Source organism: Rhea americana, unplaced genomic scaffold, assembly GCF_003343005.1.
Source record: "Rhea americana isolate MKP2758 unplaced genomic scaffold, rheAme1 scaffold_497, whole genome shotgun sequence".
Lineage (NCBI taxonomy): Eukaryota > Metazoa > Chordata > Aves > Rheiformes > Rheidae > Rhea > Rhea americana.
Genome location: NW_028186642.1, coordinates 63314 through 77885, shown reverse-complemented (window position 1 = coordinate 77885; position 14572 = coordinate 63314). Strand labels below are relative to the sequence as shown.

General features: G+C 43.5%; 1 protein-coding gene across 1 annotated transcript in view; it reads left to right on the top strand.

The window, feature by feature from the left end:
- The window catches only part of LOC146588816 (E3 ubiquitin-protein ligase RNF220), a 132382-nt gene that overhangs the window by 103488 nt on the left and 14322 nt on the right, over positions 1 to 14572 (top strand). Inside the window, exon 11 of the mRNA XM_085317308.1 lies at positions 1686 to 1764. Within this exon, the coding sequence (XP_085173434.1) occupies positions 1686 to 1764 (79 nt within the window). The remainder of the gene's footprint in view (positions 1 to 1685; positions 1765 to 14572) is intronic.

Sequence of the window (14572 nt, the reverse complement as noted above, 5' to 3'; positions counted from 1 at the left end):
GTGACTGCTTGGCCCAGCATGTCTGCGCTCTACCCAGTAATTATGGTAACCAGTGCAGCTTGTCTCTGGAGAGGGAACTTCAGGTCTGGTTGCAGTTCTGCACTGCTGTCTGAGCTGTAGTAGGGCACACTGAAAAAGCAGCTGGGTAGTAACTGGTACAGTGATAAGAGGTAGRGACTGGATTGACCTGCTGTCTTGTCACTAAAAGACAAACTGCTGCTTCACAGAAGGACACGTCAGAGCTTGACTCTGGTGGAATTGTTCAGCTTCTGGGCGTTTGAACTATGTAGGCACCAGTTCCTTTTTTTCCAGTCAGCTTCTTATCATCTTCCTTCCTTTAAAAGGGGATTCTGGAGACTTGCCACAATCTGCTATGCAGGTCTTGTCCTTGCTACCCTCTGTATGGCAAGAGAAGCCTATAGCTCTAAAGCCTACACATTTAGGATGGGAACTCTGGAATCAGTCCTACTAGTGACCCACAGAGCTAATGAGTGGGTGTGAAATTGTACTTTTGCTTGCGTTATTTGAAAGCTCATAGAATTCCTTGGTATATTTTTAAATCTATATAAGTGCTGCTTTGTTGTATTTAATGCCAGTAGCACTGGAAGTGTAAGCAGCAACACTGTGGAAATATGAGAATAATAAAACCTGGCACTTTCCAGCTGTAGATGCCAAATCCATTTCCAGAGCTGGGCAGTGCAGTTCCAGCTCCCCTAGGAAGAGAACTGAAGCTCAGCAACCTGAAGAGACTTGTCCCAATGATTCTGTTCTCTTTCTGTTACTGTAATGCTTTGGGCATTTGATTTCCAGCCTTGAAAGTACCTATGAAACATAAGTGCTTGCCAATGGGAAGAGGAGATTGAGTGGAACCAGTTTTGCCAAGGGCATGATCATTAGGGGGAGAGCATAGGATGTCTATCACAGCCATTTTCTTCTATGGGATAGGCAATCACACTTATTTTCTATGATGTAGACTTGCTCGCTTGTAGGTGTGTTCTGCCTCAGTAACTACAGCCACAGAGGCGATGGAGAAGCAGCCCTGATGGCACTTCCTATGAGCTCCCCTTTTGTCTTTTACATAAAGCGGCAGTGCTGAACCTACAGCCCAGGGGCTGACCTCCAGGACAGTTCATGTGGCTCATTTTTGACTGTCATCTCTCCTGCAGGCTCACATCCCCTCCAGTGTTGGGGAGAACAGTGGGAATGCTGATGGGGAAGAAAGCTATGAGCAGACTGTACCTATCAGTACTGGCATGCATCTTTTTCCCTGCTTGTGTCCGAGAGATCCCAGAAAAGGGGGACAGCTGAAAGCAAACTGTGGGCTAAATGGATTTGCTCCAGATCCACCTTTCTGGAAGTATACTTTGGCATGGCAGCTGCATCAAACCTTTCTGAGTTAAATCCTAGCTAAAAYAACTAACAAATCTGTGATGTTCAGTCAGTGTGAAGTAAGGAGAGGTTGGAGATTGCATCTTCAGCCCTGAATCATAGAAGTGTGCTGTCCTGAGAGAAGGTCTTTCTGCCAGAGGGGGACACACAGTATTAATTTTTTCTCTCTCTTTCTGAGGATTGACATGCAAGTGGCTCAGTGAGACCCTCTTTTTATGCACCTGTAACTTGCTCAGACTATATCATCTAAATGCTCAAATATTGTTTTACTAATTTGGCTGTTCTTCCCTCAACAGAAATGCCCTCAACGAGTAATGGTGAGAGCAGTAAACAGGAGACCATGCAGAAGACCTGTAAGAACAGTGACATTGAAAAGTGAGTGTAAATTGGATAGCTTTCCTTTTTCTTGTTTTAGGGACCGTAGTGGCCTATCTAGAGCTTTGAGAAGCAGAGCTGTTCTGAGGGATAGGAATGTCTGAAGCTTTGACCAATGAGAGGGGAAGTTTTACTTACGTGAAGCCTGAGCTTTGGGCTCGTGGGGTCCTGAACTGCTGCTGCTGTGTCCACAGGGGGCCTGTGGGGAGTTGCGTGTGGCATTACCCCTATCCCAGAATATCTGAGTGGACAGTAAACAGGTGACAGGTAATTAAGAGCAGCTTCCAAACAGCTTATCTATTGTATATTGCCTTCTTTTAAACTGTGTAAATAGATCCATGCTTCTTGCTATATTCTAGGTAGTGCAGGTTTTCAAAATAAGTTGTAGGGTCATAAAAAAAAAACTAGACTGGAGTTAGGACTTTGGGCAGGAAGTAAAGACTCAAACCCATTGTACCCTGAGAAAAGCAATGGGTTTGTAGAGCTGTACTTGCAATTCTTGATTCTTTCTACAAGACGTAAGCTGTAAAYGTATCCATGCCATCCTCCTTTTACTGGAGAAGTGACCTTATCATAGTGTCTTGGCTCTCGCGAGCRGTTCCTTGCATTGCCTCTATTCTGTCTTTTCCATGGTACCTGCAAATTCCACCCTCTATTTCTCCAGCCAGGAGGATTCTGGCAGTCCCATAACTTGCCATGAGGCTCACTGAGAATTTCTCTCCCTATGGGGTCTAGATGATGTCTTTGCATGGCTACTAACAGAAATGTCTCTTACAGTGCTGACTGCATTGTACCTTCAGCTGTTCTAGTTGATTCAGAAGTTTCCCAGTGTTTGAGTGTATATAGTGCATATGCTCCTAGTTATTTCCTTACCTTTCCCTTTCTGCTAGCTGGATATCCTGCAGCCTAGTTTAGGATAGAAACACGTGATTTTTCCATTCTGTGTAATAGGCTCYCTCATTGGCCTCCTCCTGTAAGATGCTAGGCCTTTTTGACAATCCAAGCCCAAAACTCTTCCTCTTACCATGGACTGCATTAAGTTTTTTTGAGAGAGTTGATTATTGCTTGAAATAAATGTTGCCTGTATAGCAAGCAAGAAACAAAACAGCTTGAATGAGATGGAAGCAAGGAGACAGCATGAGTTTTAAGCAGAGACGGTGTTTATATTTTGGGGGTAAGATCCACTGATAATTGGATATAGGGAAAATCCAGTATTGAAATGAACAAATAACTTTCTGTAAAATCAGCCTAATGTAGTTTGTTCTCATCCTGACTCCAGGGACTGCATCCTTTGAATGTTCTGGGATCCCCAGCAGTTCAGGAAGCCTCACAAAGCTGTATTTGCAGTCAGGTTTTAGCTGAGGAAACTCCCTGCTGCGTGGGAAACATTAGTACTGCCTCTGGTCTTGGCACTTTCTTTATACCAAGCCTTCCTACTGCCATAGCTCGAACATGGGTTTTCTGCTGTTTGGTAGTTCTTATTGAACAGAGCTTGGCCAAGGACCACTTAATTTGGGAGCTGGCAGATCAGTGCAGAAGGTTTGTCTTTAGGGTGAGCAAGCCATTGCATTTTGTCTTGGTGGCAGGGGCTCGAAGACACATATCCCTTCTGTCCTCATCTGTCAGCCTCTCTCAGCTGCTGCCTGGCTTTCCTTTGGGCCTCCTGCCTGTCAGCCCACCAGCCCTCCACCCTCCCAGATCCACTCCTATTGAAAATCTTTAAACTGCAGGAGCTGAAAGGATTTGACATTTTCCAGAACACTTGAGCTCAAGTGATAAAATTGACATAGCTTTAATAATCTGATCAAAGAGGCTTTAGCTAGCACCTTTTGAAGGATCCCAGAATCCTTTCCAAACAACACTTGTGCTAACTCCACTCTGAAGTGGGGATAGAGTGTGTGTGTGTGTGYGCGCGCGCGTGCGAGCATGTGCATGCGTGCCTGCCTGCCTTGCTCCACAGTAACCTTGCCCTGCTAAAGCTTCAGTTCTGCAGAAGGTGCAAAAGGTCAGCAAAACCCAATAGAAATTACAGGAAGAGCCTTAGTGTCTTGCTGAGTCTTTCCAATAATGTTGATTTTGAAAGTAGCGGGGAGAGCTTTTTTATTTAAGGGCTTTTATTTCACTGATGTTCAGAAGGCAAGATGGTGTTTCAGCTGGAGGATTCTGAACCGCGTTTTTTTTCCCCTTCTTTCCTTTGAGATATGTGCGTGATAAATAGTTTCTGTCCTGCCACTGAAGGAGTCTGAATGCTCTGTGTGCTTGTCTGTGTAGAGGGGTTCTGTTAAATTAATTGATAACAGGGATCAGAGCTAGAAGCCTACAGAAGAGGTGGGGGGAAGGGTTTCATGCTGTCTGGCTGCTTCCCACTCCACTGCTGAGCCATGATATATGGTGACCCAGCCCAACAGGCTAAATTGATTCATCTCCAGTTCCTGTTTCTTAATCTGGAGCTAAATTGGTTTCATTTTTCTTGTTTTGGGTGGTGTTTGCAGGAAGTTTTTGGCAGCATCACTTTACTCTRTTGTTTGTAAGTTTAATTTTTGCTTTTAAATCTGAAAGTTATTGATTGGCATGTTAAACCCTGTGTAACATCTGATTAGCATTTTTAAAAGTGTTCAGAAGCACATGGTTTACCACCTGTGTCAGCCGTGCTCTCCATTTAGAACAAGAGGTAATAGAGTTAGCAGTGATTCCACATATCGATCCTGCTTTCRTAAGAATGACATTCCTTCCCCCCTCCCTTCTTCCAAAAATGAGGCTGGGCAAGGAGATGGGGGTCTTTTTAWTTCTTTAATACAATACAGCAAACCATCCTTATTTTGGCATGGAGACAAATTCTGTRCTTGAAAGTTAATAGAATCTCAGCTCCAACTTTTCTAAGAAGAGTCTCTTTCATGCAGATTTGGGGAAAGTCCATGCCACTTCCCATACTCATCCTGCCATGACAGTTCTTTGATATTGCAGACAGTTTTCTCACTGTTGACCTCATCTGTGTGATGTTTGAACTTCAGATAGCAGCCACAGGTAATGAGGAACTTGGTTTTGGTCCTGGCTTTTTTTTCCCGTCACTGCAGGGTTTCTTCCCTTAGAGAGGGTTTCTTCCCYTCTCTCGCAGAAGGTGGTGGCAGAGGTCCTCAGCGGATGGGCAGAGCTCAGCTGGTGAAACTCTTCCCCGGCTGGACTCAGGGGGCAGCTTTGCAAGTGGCCTTGGAAAGACTAGCTGATCCCTGAGCGCTCAGACATCCGCCCCGACTCCTCCACGAGCAGTGGAGCCAGTGCTGCTACGTGYAGAGGGTGGCTGTGAGCCATGCAAGCGCCTTGCCTGCGAACGCCTTCCTCCCTGCCTGCCTCCCGGGCGTGCGCGGCTCCCTCCCGCGGTGCTGCCCGCAGGGCCTGGTGCCATTTTCAAACCAAGGCTCCCTGGGGTTAAAAGCCAGCATCTTAATTCAGAGTGCCAATGTTCAATTTTGCTTTCTGCCACCAAACAAGATTGCAGGCCAGCAAAAGAGTCTGGGTTAGTGGCCCACTGGGTCACCTCCCATTTGTTTTCCTCAATTTTGTGTTGTCATAAATTCATTCCAGCCCGTTGTGGTTGATCAGTTTATCTCCGCCGGGGCAGGGAGCGCTGCTAGCATGATATATGACACGAAACATTGTAGCCAGCCTCTCCATGAATCACTCCAGCTGGTCGGTGTCAGCCTGAAAGCAAACAGGGCCCGGCCGCTGAGTGTTGACTACGATGAGCTCAGTATGGGAAGAGACATGACGTATGAATGTTTATTTAATAATTCTCTAATATTTCCAGCGGAGTGTGGCTGTGCCTTCTGAGGTGAGGTGGAGGGAGGGGAGGTTGAAGAGGGAAACTCTAATCTGTTGGGGTGGGTCATAAATCAGGCAGACAACATCATTAATCAGGGATGGAGCAGAACTGGAAGGAGGTGGGACTGGAGCTGCCATCCTTGGTGGGAAGGGGGCTGTGCTCTTTTTTCCTTAAAACAAATCTTGTTTCTGATTCTGCTTGACCCCAGCAGCGCTGCCCGCATAATAGCAATCACAGATGCAAGGCTAGTTAAGTGAGTRTGCTATCTTTGCTGTAAACCTTGTGATATAAACCTGCCAAGCATTAAATCCGTTTATAATTATCTTCTTTATATAACACTTCATGCTTATCATACTTCATCGGATGAGATGCTTGTTGGGTTAAAAAGATGGTTTTAGAAACCAAAAGCAATTATATTTGTTTTATTTTTCTTTTCTCTCCTTTCCTCCCCTTCCCCCCATGTCACTTCTTTCCMAATCAGCCTTTCTGAAAGCGTCTGCTCCATAGGGATTCTGGTGCTATAGCAAGCGAAGGAGTATCACTTAAAAGTTTAACAAAGTTTAGGATGGTCTCCTTGTGCAAGGGAGAGCAGTACGTGAGGTGGCAGTGTCTCGCTCTCGGGACTCTGCACCCAGACAGACACATTGAGGTTGGAGCAGAAATGGGTGTGAAGCCAGAGGATTAGCATAGGCCTAAAAGGGAGAGGGATCGCTTAAGTCAGCATGTCAGAGGGAAACGGAGAGAAGCTGCTATGAATTCACACCAGAGGATAAGCAATCTCCAGCCCTTCTCTATGTCATACTATTAATAGGCTTTGCTGATAGACAAGAAAACCATATAGCAAAGTTAAAACTAAGTAATTAGCCTTAGCCATAAATGAACTCTTTGCACTCTGCAAAGCGAGAGTATGATGCTGCTGGTGAGGATCTGCAGCTGGAGAGTCCAGTCTGAGCTCTGCCTGTGAAAACCTGAGACAAGACCCAGGAGGCTGAACTGAAGCATGTTGAGACCAAGCTGAGAAAACACTGTCCCTGGGCTTAGTACTGCTTGTGTCTAGGGCTTGTGTCCAGAATTTTTTTGAGATTTCAGTTCTTCCTTTCAGTAATTAGGTAGTATGTAATATGTGCATGTGCTRTATACTGGTGTTTTATGTTGGAAGCGTGCATGAATAAGTGTTGAGGGATTTTTATGAAATGAAACATTTGCATTAGTTCATGCTGTAGATTGGGTGCTTAGATTATATTGGTAGASAGCAAAGTACTGGGCTGATTTTCTTAATTCTGCTCACTCTTAACTGTTTGGTAGAAATTGCATRTGCCAATAGTAGTACTCCTAAACATAATTACCACTATGCCAAGTGAAATTCTGTCGGAGTCATGGTTCATCACAGGCTAACGAAGCTCAGCAGGGCAGACTAACCAGAAGTGCTCACATCTGGGGCAAAGATGGTATCTTGGCTTCACACAAATCTCTGTATCCAGAGATTTGATCTAAATCTTATCTACTGGAGGAGCTATCTCTAATATGTRTTTGACCTCTTCCTATAGCAGAGGGCTTCCGGTGTCTACTGCAGCTGTAATGTCTCAGAGTTAAAGTGTCTGCAAGGTGGGGTGAGCTGCAGCTGCCAGCTTGGGGGCACTAGCTTCCCTGTCCCACGATTTACCAAAATCACAAGAAGTAATTTTTTCGTATGTTGGAAGTGCAGTTGAGGCATCTTTGCCCTTCATGTCTCTCCCCCCATCCTTTTTTTCTCCCTTTTTATTTCTCTCTTTCTTTTTTTTTAAGTTTCAGAAATGCTGTTAACTTTAATTTGTGGAGTTGCTTCCTGGGAGTGAAAAATCGATGGGGGGCTATCGCAGTGTGAAATTCGACTGTCACTATTGAGCTATAGAGTTAGCAAGATGTCTTAGAAGGTAAAAAATAAATCGTGGCCCAGCARGTGCTCAGCTGTGCTATTTCAAAGGGGATATGAGGCTGATGGTCCGTTAGAGGATACTTCAGTTAGATGGATGATGATTCCTTGTGAAATATTGGAGTTATTCCATAGGTAAGAGAAACTTYAGCTTATAAAACACAAACAGCTGCCTTCTAGCAGACAGATTCTGCCCTTAGATGTGCAAGCAGCTTGTCAGAGAGAGGACTTGTCCCTAAAATTAGCCTGTTCTGTTCAACAGTGTCTCTGATGGGGCATTCTAGGTCCCACTGTGTTCTTTCTGAAAATAATTTGAGGATGTGACTGAATGTTTATTCACATCTCTTACCTACATTGTAAGAATTAAGAGACAGAGGCTGCTTTTTTTAGTAAGGATTTGTATGGTGCCCAGATGCTCTCAGGAGAAAAGTAACAATTACTTTCAACGTAGACTGTGTTCCGATTTGGAGGAGGATGTTCCTTGGAAGAGCAGAGGCTTCTGCAAAGGGGTCATGTTGTGCCCCTTCTGTTGTCAGTTAGCTGTCGGTCTTGTGCATCTGTTTAAGGGCAGACCTGGCTGTGTACACTGTCTGCATACTGGTGTTAATAGAGCTGCTGCTTTCTTTGGCATTTACTGGTTATTATGGCAGGATTCAGTAAGTGTTTGTGCTGTGCCAGCTGCTGTGTGACAACAGGAGGATTGTAATTATGGCTCTGGGTAGTTTATGCATTTCTTAGACTATAGTTAGTAAATACAAATATGAAATAATAGGAAAAAAAAGACCAGTTTGTGTTATTTCTTATCTAAACTATGTCTGGGATAACTATAGAAGCTGTAATTACACTGCCGTGCACCGTCACAGTACCACTGAGCGGAGCTTATGGCTGCACAAAGTCATTCTAAGCTGCATTTGGCTGGGACTTCAGTAAAGATTCCCCAAAGAATTTAATGACAGGAGAATTCGTTATGCTTTCATATCTCCTCCACCTCTACAACACAGAACCCAACAGTATCTTTACAGAGCAATGTAATGGCAAGTAATGTGGTAAACATTATCTAATATATCAAATACTTTTTGCCCTCACTTCAGCAGTGATGCTTGTCCTAACCTTACTCACTCCTCACCACTCTATGCACATCATCTTTTACTTTCATTTCTCCATTCGCTTCTCCGCTTTTCTTCCTTTTTGATGCTATTTATGTGCCCAAAAGCTTCTCTTTCCCACTCAGTTGCATAAGCGTTCTTGCTTTTCCCTCAGATAGCCAGCTTATGACCTCGCCTTCCTTTTCTTTGCTGGTTTCCTTTTCCAGCTCTGGGAGCACAGTTGGTTATACAATATTAATGTGCAGCACTCTTAAATGGCCCCATGTTTCTTTTTGAAGGCATGATTATCTTAAATGATGCTAATTCTGAGCCTTTCTTTTCCCATTAAAGGAAACAGTAACAGTGTAAAAGTTCTAGGCCAGGCTGCAAGAGTTGTAGGAAATTGTCCTGAGGATGTTATCATGCTGCCCTTGTGTACCTCCAATCAGTGGTCATGAATGGAAGTTCTGGAAAGCATATCACTTATACGGTAAATCCCTTAACGGGGTTGCAAATGAGTCCAAGCACTGCTGTAGTAGCATAGATATTTCCTGTTTATTTCAGCCGTTTGGATTCAGGCCATGGGAGTAGAAGGCATGTCATTGTGCACAGAGGCCGGACACAACACTTAGGCAACTGAGGCCCTTTCAATCCTAGAAATTTGTTTTTTCTCTCTTTTTATAATTTTATGCTCTGATTGTCCAACCAAAGCTACCGGTAATCCCAAGCTACCTCCAGGCTGCAATAAGATGATGGGTTACAGCTGCCATAAGTCTTCCAATAGAGAAATATACTTGCCTAGCCATACGTGGAGCTTGGTCATAATCCGAACATGTTTACTCACGAATCAAAGCAAGTCTCAGTAAGCTGGAACCTCTAACCTATGTGCCTTATTGAGAAGAGGAGCTGCATTTTCCGTTGCCACTTGCTGCCTTTTGTGGCCCTGATTTGTATTAAGATAGAAAACATGATGCAGGATCACAGATCTGTTAGGAATACTCTTATGGTCACCGAGATGAAGGATGCACTTGAAAGGTGATCTGACATATTAATGCATTAGATGTACATTTATTTGTTTGTGTGGAGAATCATTTTCTAACTCAATGAATGCGGCTTCAACAAAGCCTTGCTGCAGCAAAATAGTCTTCAAAGCATGGTTTCCTTTATCACCAAAGCTGCTTCAGTAAAGCAATAGGATTGCATTTATTTTCTCTTTGGAGCAGAGGACATAGTCTCTAAATCGAAATCAGAATGACCCATGCATTCTTTCTCCCAGCTTTCATGTAGAACCATAATTGCTCAAATGGCACATTTAAATTTTGGCGCAAGCTCAGGCTTTCTCTAGCCTTCTTTTTAAATCAGTCCCAGTGGCCAGTGGATACTGTGTAGCCCTGCAAATGCATCTAAACATGCTGACTCTGAGGCTCCTTCCATTCTGAATGATCAGCGGTGCCATCTGTCTCTGTTTTGATTGGGACTGGGCACATGTGTCCCCATGAAACGCAGGCCAAAAAAAGAGAGAGAGACAGCGTCAGTGCCTAAATTTACTTCCTGCTCTGTAAAGACATTGTTGGGCTCTGTGTTGTAGAGGCGGAGGAGATACGAAAGCATAATGAATTCTTCTGTCGTTAAATTCTTCGGGGAATCTTTACCAAGTCCCAACTAAATGCGGCTTAGAACGCCTTCATGCAGCCGTAAGCTCGCCTCAGTGGTATTGCGATGGTGCATGCAAGTGTAAGAGAAATAATTCTTCTGTGGGGAGAAAAGAGACAACATTTTTGGTTTGCATCAAGATGAAATTAGTCAGAAGCAAACTCTGAATTTGGCAAGCAGATGCCAGTATTAACAAGTTGTGCAAGCAAGTATAAAATAGAGGCGCTCGTGACTCGGAGAGCCTCAGCTTCTCATGTGTGTGCCCTTGCATGCACCCCGCTCCGAATTCACAGCATAGAACACGGAAATTAGAATGTGGAACATTGCATTATTCATAACTTGGCAACCAGAAGCCAGGGCACTTTGCCAAAATAAACTATTCCCTATAATTACAGGTGAAGCAACATTCTTTAATATCTTACAATACAAAAACATACATTAATCAAGCAAGAGTGTTTTTTTTTTTCTGGAGGACAATAAATAAGTAGCTGTGCCAATTTCCTCAATACATGTGACAATGTTTTACAGGATTATAAGTCAGCCTTTTTAAAGGAGGTTAGTCTAAAAACAAACAAATCCAATAAATGAGATTTTTAGCTAAATAAAGGGGAAGCCAGCTCCTAAACTGTTGATGTCTTGCCAGAAGATTTGGTTTTAGCACTGACATTCTCATAGACTAAGAGTCCAAACTTCAGCTGGTATAATTCAGCATGGATCACCACTGATTACAGCTTTGCTGGGTAAATTTCTGCTGCTAAGGATCTGGCCTCTTCTGCCTTAGCCTGCTCATCTAGTGAAGTAAAACCTCAGTGCATCATGCCAAGCTGGTAGTCTGCACCTTCTGGGGTGGTTCACAGTCAATCTGCCACCAGTGCYTGGTACAAGACTTCTTTCAGAGTCTTAACATACTTAAAATGTTTGAGCTGTGCCTGTTTCCTTTAAAAGCCACCTGTGACTTTTCTTTTAAAAAACTAACTTGTCAATGTAGGTGTTTTGCTTGTTAGTAGCCAACTTTTTTTCAGCTTTATGTTCTTGCACTACAGTAAGTGCAGAGGTACTTTGTATCCRTGTATCTGCCAGTAACTTTGGTCGTTCTCACTCTCATCTGCTAAAATGAACTCGCCGTAATATTAGCAATAGTACATGCTGCAGTAAATGCTTGCTAAGTTGATGACAGGTAGGAGGTGCAGTTGAAATTCTTTCATCAGATTAAAAACAATTCTCACCCCAGAAAAATTAARAGTTTGTTTTAGTCTGTTTGAAACTTAATGGAGGAGATGTGTTGAAGATAATATGCGAGATCCAAGCTGCATCATTGTGCTGTGCTGTTGCTCAGTGCTAAGTGAATGCCTCTGTTACTTGTTCCACAGCAGCTATGCACAGCATGTTACAGACTAATAAAACTTGGTCTCTGCTCTGAAGAAGTTGCCTTCTTATTTGAACATAAGTTGGCTATGAGAGAGCGCTACAATTAAATGATTATGCACTAACATTGGAGGGTTTTTGCATCATTTTATTGAATTTTAAAGATTTCTACTCTACAAAATGAGTTCTAGGTAGTAGTCTTTCTTGTCTGCAATAGAATAGTGGTTATGATAATTGTCATCTATGGCAGTCATTGGATATAACCAAGAGCAACTTCTTTGCTCCTGGTATTTTACTTTAGTCTGACTCTGCCTTCAAAGCATCGACCAGTCTGTTTCTAATATTTATGACATGTAAGCTGCTAGCGACCTGACCTCTGCTCTTAGTGCAGGAAAATGGCTTGTATGTTCTGCTGGGATCAGGTTCTCCGCCTTGGACAAGGGAAGATAAAGTCTTTGTTTGAAAATAAAGATATCACCCTCAGGTTTGTCAGTGGGTACAGTAAATTTTCTCCTCTTTCATTCTATGTTTACAGGCGTATGAAAACAAATAAATGTATGAGGAAGAGGGAGGAGGGCCAGAATATCAAGTGTCAGAAGTAGCCCATGAAATTTTATTGGTGGTGCATTTAATCAGTGCTAAGTGTGTTTTACAAGGTACATACAAACAGTGGAATTGTAAAAAGCTATGGAATGCTATGTAAAGTGTGGCCATTTATGAAGAAGGGAAATTTATATCCAGTTGAAATAAACCAAAGGGGAATGTTGTTATATGGAGAGTCCTCAACAGCTGGGAACAGCAAGTAAGATCTGAGTGAGCAGAGGATGGGGTGTTCACAGGGGCTTACTGATCTTTGAGSTGTTTTTCTGCTTCATTCAGCAGCTAATAGTTGCTTTTTTCTGTGTTTTTCAAGTAGGCAGAGTGTTGAATGCAATGTGGGATTTTTTGTTTTGTTTTTTCCTGTATAATGGAGTGAATCCCGGGTGAACAGCTCTGGTATGAGCCTCTTACTCTTGGGCCTATTCCAGTCCAACAGCATCTTGAGCAGCTCCTTAACATCCAGCTGGGAAGGGTTAACTGAAACCGATCACTTTGGCATCAGCGTTTTTTGTTTCCTTTTGGTCCAGTATTTTGTTGATGATAAAGCACAGACTTAGTCAATTGAGAGATTCCAGAGCTGCAGAATCAGAGATAATTTAATTAACGGAATTGCTTGTGATTGCCCACTGGGAGAGTGGGTAGGAATTGCTCGATTTAATTTGGAGAAACAAAGATCACATGCATGCTAATGTTTGACAAATAGCCAGCGTTTGGGTTAAAGTTTTTTTGTGAAGGGGGGCAGCCAATTCCTGGGGGAGATTTCCCGGGAAGCGATAGCTAATAGCTCTAAGTTACAGATGCATCCTTTTTCTCTTACGTAGCATATTTKTGCCCTTTTCCTGACATTTTACCTGAACAAAGCAAGGATTTACTAAACAAGAGGGAGGTAAAAGAAGAAAGTTTTGTTCTTATTTTCAGTGTTGACCAAAACTCTGCTATGAACAGCAGAAAAATGTATTGGGCACAAAGACTGGAAACTATGAAGTGCTGTCTCCCGAGTCTCATAGACTTGTTTGCTGGTACCCAGCATCCTGAAGTGTGACTGCCAAGTTGCTGAAGTCCAGAGAGAAATGYAGATTAAAACTTCCTCTGCAAAAGGCCCCTCCTTCATATATCTGCTCCTGTATAAATGTTCCTGTTCATGCTCCCCCACTTGTGGTGCAAGTGTGGCTCCACAGTGAGTTAAGCATGAACATGCCCCTCTTGAGAAGTTTTTTGCCAGTGAAGACAATCCACGTGTCAGCAAAGCTGCTCGTACCTCTGGTAGAAGAAGAACTAGAGACTGGAGCTTGAGGCATAACCCTTTGCAACACTTGCACTCAGTAGATTTCTGCCAAAGCTGATAAAATGACATTATCCACATGTGTCAAATCAGAGCACTGAAGTGCAAAATTGTAAAATAGTCTTCCCACATCCAGCATTGAGTCAAGGCATAGCAAGGAGTAGGGCCCTGGAGCCTAATTCCTTCTTTGCTGTAATTCCCTCTGCCTCCCTTGGCAAGGTAGCTGGTAGACAGCCGTACTCCTTCCATCGACTTTGGCTTTCTGACCCTCACTCCACCCTGGCATTACTCACCCTGTAAAAATCCTGCACAACCTACTCCCAGCTCTCCATCTCCTGGCAAGCACATGTAAGGTGTGCACACGAGAGGGAAGCCTAACAGAGTTCCCAAGATTGGTGCTGCAGGAAGAGTTGCTCCGAAGTGATACTTATCTTTAGGACACAAACAGCAGGTTGCCGGTAAAATGTCACTAAATGGAATGGCATGTATCCCGAGTGTGCTTGCCACCACGGGAGCCAGACACATGGGAAGTAACTCTTGTCTTTATTCCATCCCTGGAGGTAGTTCCAGTTTCCTTTATTTACTGATGTTCTCCGTATTTCCCTTGACCTCATTTCCTCTGGCTTTTCGGAAGCAACCATGTAATTATCGCTCACTTTGGGTTGACCCTTGGCCCTCACGTCCCTGGTTTCTGCTGCTCTAGGAGGCTTTCCTGAAGTCTCAAGTGCAAAAAACTCACTTGTGGCCAAGAATGATCTCTCTTGTGAGATAGGAGCTGTGTCTTATCCCCTATACTGTGCATCGGGATTTGTCCTGAGAGCGCACTTAGTAGGGAGGAACATGGAGTTTAAAGTCTGTCAAAGCTGAGCTTTGATCAGCGCAGGGAGATATTGCAGTGGCTAAAGCTCCCTTTCTTACCAATGCACCCCAGTCTTGTTAATAAATGTATATTTAACAATGTCTGGAGCGTATGAAGTGATAATAACTAAATCAATACCTCCCACATTGATTGTCCAGGATCCCTACAGCGTGACGCACRCAGCGGTGCGGTAATTTTCCAGCTAACTAGCACCCTGATCTACAGCCCTCCT